At 51.4% G+C, this 6,039-nt stretch overlaps 2 protein-coding genes across 2 annotated transcripts; both read right to left on the bottom strand.

Annotated features, from left to right (window-relative positions):
* Positions 1-1,238: 1,238 nt before the first annotated feature.
* Positions 1,239-1,568, bottom strand: Pmar_PMAR012066 (conserved hypothetical protein; the record flags this gene model as incomplete). The annotated part of the gene is made up of 1 exon (XM_002766639.1): positions 1,239-1,568. A coding segment is annotated over one exon (330 nt), but the record flags the coding sequence as incomplete, so codon positions are not given.
* Positions 1,569-3,828: 2,260 nt separating this feature from the next.
* On the bottom strand, positions 3,829-4,153 carry Pmar_PMAR012067 (hypothetical protein; the record flags this gene model as incomplete). Its single annotated transcript, XM_002766640.1, has 1 exon — positions 3,829-4,153. A coding segment is annotated over one exon (325 nt), but the record flags the coding sequence as incomplete, so codon positions are not given.
* Between the last annotated feature and the right edge of the window lie 1,886 nt (positions 4,154-6,039).

The raw sequence follows: 6,039 nt of genomic DNA on the forward strand, positions 1-6,039 counted from the left end.
AGATGACGGACAGCACTAGACGGACATGGTCGGTTGACGAACGAGTCTGCTGGTGGTTGGATCAAAGGTCGGGTAATGGCGTGGGCTCGATGCTTCGCAGATAAACGTTGAGGTAAGAACATATGGTTGGTTCTGCATGTGACATCTGAGCATCAGATGTCTACACTGCTATTGGTAAATAGAATACAGCATCAGATCTCACATGACTGAATGAGATACAACTTCCTCATTTGAGTCCTTGAGAGCAAACTGTCCACAGAGCACCTCTGACACTTGGACGTGTTCCCCATTAGCGATCTTGGTAACTGGTTTTGTTCTATGAGAAACAAGCTTCATACATTCTCCACTCAAGAGACACGAGAGGAGCCAGCCCCAGAGTCGATAATGAGTTGTACATTATGATTACCGGGAGATCTGAATAATACGATTTCCGGTAGTGGCCCTGAAGAGCCATAGTTTACACAATCAGTTTCAGATTCAGTACATGGACCAACGGTGGGACAAACAGACTCAGAAGACCAACAGACTCAGTAATGTTTGACACAGCGCCCAGTGAAGATCTACCTGAGTCCACACGGTCCTGGGGATCTGATGACGATATCAGACACTCACACGGACAAAGGAGTGAAGAATCGTCAAAACTATTACGGTTGGTACCCGTAGAATCGGATCAAATATTGTGGCTTGCACTTGAACTATGATGATGAACTTGAACGATATGATGGGTTTTATCAACATTCAAAGAAGAGTTGAGTGGTACATAAACGGGCGACATGGATCACATTGCAGGCCCCATCACGCCCTCTCGGAGATGGGGCCTCAATTAGTAACTGGTCTACCCCGAGTACTCTTCGGGACGATTGCTTGGATCTTCAGACCTTGAGACGCCACCTCGAAGTTCGCGGGATTGCCGTTGTGGATCAGCTTTGAGGCCTCGGCCTTGTTGTCAAGAGTAGCGAGTCCGTACCCGTGTCCAAGTTCATGGAGGCCAGCACGCACTTCTTCTCCACCGAGATCATTAAAGCTCTTGCGTATCGACTCTGGGCAGATCGCCTTATCAGTGCTGAATTACACGACCGATCACTGGCCAGTAGACCTGATCAACACGATCTGTTGCTTGTGAGCTTCTATGGTCTTGTGAAATTATTATCTTCCAGAGGACTATTGCATTCTGGTAGCCAAGTCACCTTGGTAACCTCGAACCTTCCCTAACGTAGTTGGCCAGGTCTTCTTATCACCGAGCTGCCTGGCCAGGAATTTGACACTGGCGACAGCGCGCTCTGCTAAACCGTTTGAAAAAGAAGCATATGGCGACTCCACCCGATGCCTCACTGCTCTTAGCGAGAGCATTTCAGCTAGTGGACGCCCACGGAAACACGGGCCTCCGTCAGGTCGAAGCGAGGCCGGAGCACCCAATAAAGTGAAGAGGCTCGCCATCTCGGTCGCCACTGTGGCACTTTTTCGATTCTTCAAGGGAGATCCCACAGTGAATCCGCTGAAATGGCACGTCAGCACCAATACCGCGCAAAATCTGCGCTTGCAAACCCAGCCTATCTCGGCAAGGTCAGCTGAAACCGTAGACCAACACTCCTGCACGCCAGTGCGAAAAGAGCGGACTGAGTCAGTTGTGGAATAGAAGCGCCTATTAAATGACAAACGACACACTTCACAGGTACCGCACACGGCCTCCAAGAAGGAATGAAGCCGGGGGATATAAAGGCATCTGGACACCAACCATCGTATGTAACGACGATCAAGGCAGCCAGTTTTACGATGGTATGCATCGACGATCGAATGTGTGTGCTGTTCTCCCTCGGAAGTATCCGTGGGGACATAATAACATGTACGAGTCGTGGAGACTCCGTTCACCTTCGGAGTTTGGGACCTCTTCATTAGAAGACCATCGTCAGCCAAAGAGAAATCCTGAAGTTCTGCCGCCGCTCCCGGTATCGGGGCTGTAGCGGGCCTTACCGGGTCCCGAACGTTGGCCCTACCACCCCACTTGTTAGGTATCCGGGGGTGGGGATGAACTGAGGGATCTGAGTATAAAATTGGCAGTCGGGGAAGCCCACTGGAGAGCGGGCAGCCGCTGCCTGGATGGTCTTCCATGCTCCATGCCGAACTCCAGGACGCCTTGCGATGCTGGATGCACTGTTGCAATGACCCTCAGCTGTTTCTCAACGTCACATACGGTAATATTATGTTCAGAGGAGCCTAACTATCAAAAACCGTAACCGCTTTGGTGTGCACCACACCGCGATCTTCAAAGATGATACTGTCGGGATACCCCAGGAGAAAGCAAGCCTGCTGAGGCTGTCCGACTCAGACTTCTGCTCCGCCGAGACATGCAGCAGCTCGGGGGTCAACCTGTACTTCGGACGACTGGACTCGGACGACTGTTTGACCACCCAAAGCATCTGTAACTGATTCTCCTTAACCTCTGAGGATCAAAATAGAGCGGACTCTTCCGGGCCCCCCATCGGGTGCTAGTACTTGAAGAGACTATGAGGAAGAGGCTTGGGAACGTCCATGGCCACCACCCTTAGAGGTGGCTTTGTCATCCGTACGTTCGTGGCGAAACTTACATTCGCTGCCAAATCGACAGCGCCCTTCAGCCGCCCATCGGTGACACTCTGTAGGGCCTAGGTGTCTGAAGGGGCACCGTTCTCCCCTTGTACATTTGCCTCTCAATGAGTTCCGGCAAAGCTCGCCTTTTGAGGAGGATGTTGGCGTTGCTGATGACGCAGGTCTGGCGTAGGGTGCCCCCCGTCACCGGCTGCAGTCGGGACCATTGCTTTCGGCGGGTTGCGAGGCTTACTCGCCCTGTCAGCATCGGCCCTAGCGGCGCGAGTGAGAGCCTTGACTCGAAAGCGTGACCATGTCCCGGGATACTCATAGGAGGCCTCCTGGCAGTTCTCATCATTCAAATTACGGCGAAAGGCGCGGATGATAAGAGCGTCGTGAGCGGAGTCCCTGCGAGTGAGCAACGTCGTAGCCAGTCATCGAACCTTCCAATGTAATCAGTCAAGGGTTCTTGTGGGCCGCGCCCCGTAGGCTCAGTCAGGAACTTTTCCGCATCGAAGTGACTGCCACACTCTTCCTTCAAAGTCGAGTGGATCGCGTCCACGGCCAGTGCGAAGTCGTCAGCCGTGATAGGGTCCCTGTCGGCAATCGCCTGTTCTAAGGCCGATTCATCGATTAAGTTAGTGAGAAGAAACTAATACTCAGCCCTTCGTTTAAGCCAACCTCGTCGCAAGACCATACGGTGCACTTGTCTCCGAAAGCCGGAGAGACCTCGTGCGTCTGATACGCCTTCGGAGGGACCTCTCTTGAAAGCAGCCGCAGCCTTGTCAGCGCCTGTCGAGGCAACCCTGCGCATGTCTTGACTTGATGCTCCTGGGTTCGGTCTCAGGGTCACATGACTTCCACGAGCTGACCCCGAGGGACCCGTTTGGGAGGAAAGACCACTGAAGACCGCGCGAGATGGGGAGATCGAGTGTCTTCCACGCGATCTTGAGATATCGTCGTGACTCGAGGCGACTAGGGGTTGAAGCCAACCCATAAGGAGTGCCGAGAACCGTGGCGAACCGGAGACTGGCTGTTCATTACTGCTGGAGGAGGACATTTGCTTTTGCTGAACCAGCCGGGCTCCCTAGCCAGGACTGAAGGGGCTACTCTCGAGTTCCAAACTCTGGAACTCTTGAGTTCCAAAAGAGAGGAAAGATTCTTGCGCCGGCAGTGGGTCGCCAAAGCCGTCGCCGAGGGGAATCCGGCGATGACCTCAGACTGAAGGACAGTATGCAACACCATCGGGGGGAGATGCTCTACCAGCTTCTCGGTGGTCTTGGGGGGCACCAGCCCAGCCGAAGCTATCTTGCAGGCGTCTCCGATGCGCTTTTGAACGTCGTCCGTGATCAAGTAGATAAAGCTTGCCGGCTTCAGGAATGGAGTCCACCAGAGAGACCACAACCTGGTCGGATAGCTGATCTACGACACATTGTAGTTCCGATGGCTGGCCAGATACAATGGCCTTCTCTAAGCAGTCAAGAACGATGTCAGACAACTTGTCGAGGTCCGGGAAGGCCCCAAGGGCGTGAAGGACTTGAGCCTCGTCGGGGGCACTCTCCTCGAGAACAAAGATGTCGCGAAACATTGGGGGGTCCCCGCATCGGAGCCAGAGGTGGGATTAGTGGGATCCCCCCGTTGACTAACACTACTCGGAAGTGCCATTTGGACTCAAAATAAGAACTACTTAGTCTCATGATCTCTTATATAATGGAGAGTCTAGATCTACCACATTTTGACACTACTGCTTGGATCACTGCGGAGAACACGAGAATGATCGGCAAAGTTTCGAAAAGCGTTGACCTTGTAAGTCGGCGAAAAAGGAGGGATAATGAGTATCATCCGGTGTTGTACTTTACGGGCCTTTATGCAGCACTCATCTGACGAAGGCATATTCAAACTGTGCGATGCAGGACTCGTCGATGCAGATCCTCGATATCTCTCAAGCACTCAAGCAACCAGCAGGCAAACTCAAATTTCCGACGAAGCTCCATTCCAGTCAACACCGATTTCCATGCTCGGACTGATATACGACGGAAATGGTCACCTGCTATCTGCTTATCGTAATTACTTAGCCCTCCGACTTCGCTACCGCTTCCAGTTGTACATCATGACCAATCCCGTTTCCACGAGTTATCATCCCAATACCGCTCCCAAGAGTAGAAATGATCTCGAGAGCTATCTTGTTCTAAGAATTAATGGCTGACTGAATGCAGGCAGTAATGGTTCAGCTCCCTCCCCAAGGAACTATAGCTCCTGCAACAGCACCGTTGACTACCTTACCACTCGGATCTGTCAGAATGGCCTGCGCCGAATGGCCAGCCAGGAACGGCCTACAACGACCGAGAGTCGTCCTACGTGGACGCTTTCTTTGGAGCATTCCTCATCGAGCACAACATTCGATACAGGTTCTCCTCCGCTTTGAGTCCGCGCTGTGCAGTAAGGCACATCAGTAAACGTAGCTATATCTTATGATCCAGAGATTTACATTGGGCTAACTCGAACTGTAGGGGCTGAGGCGGTATCTCTGAGCATGATAAGACCCTTCCGACGGAGAAACAGCAGCGTTGAACCAAGAGAAAATGCTGTAGCTCTTGAGAAATTGCTTCCATAGGGTACACTCCAAATAAGATGCTCTATGACCCGCAGTAGATGACGGACAGCACTAGACGGACATGGTCGGTTGACGAACGAGTCTGCTGGTGGTTGGATCAAAGGTCGGGTAATGGCGTGGGCTCGATGCTTCGCAGATAAACGTTGAGGTAAGAACATATGGTTGGTTCTGCATGTGACATCTGAGCATCAGATGTCTACACTGCTATTGGTAAATAGAATACAAATCTCACATGACTGAATGAGATACAACTTCCTCATTTGAGTCCTTGAGAGCAAACTGTCCACAGAGCACCTCTGACACTTGGACGTGTTCCCCATTAGCGATCTTGGTAACTGGTTTTGTTCTATGAGAAACAAGCTTCATACATTCTCCACTCAAGAGACACGAGAGGAGCCAGCCCCAGAGTCGATAATGAGTTCTACATTATGATTACCGGGAGATCCGAATAATACGATTTCCGGTAGTGGCCCTGAAGAGCCATAGTTTACACAATCAGTTTCAGATTCAGTACATGGACCAACGGTGGGACAAACAGACTCAGAAGACCAACAGACTCAGTAATGTTTGACACAGCGCCTAGTGAAGATCTACCTGAGTCCACACGGTCCTGGGGATCTGATGACGATATCAGACACTCACACGGACAAAGGAGTGAAGAATCGTCAAAACTATTACGGTTGGTACCCGTAGAATCGGATCAAATATTGTGGCTTGCACTTGAACTATGATGATGAACTTGAACGATATGATGGGTTTTATCAACATTCAAAGAAGAGTTAAGTGGTACATAAACGGCGACATGGATCACATTGCAGCCCATCACGCCCTCTCGGAGTTGGGGGTCAATTAGTAACTGG

This window comes from Perkinsus marinus, assembly GCF_000006405.1.
Source record: "Perkinsus marinus ATCC 50983 genomic scaffold scf_1104296972176, whole genome shotgun sequence".
Classification (NCBI taxonomy): domain Eukaryota; phylum Perkinsozoa; order Perkinsida; family Perkinsidae; genus Perkinsus; species Perkinsus marinus.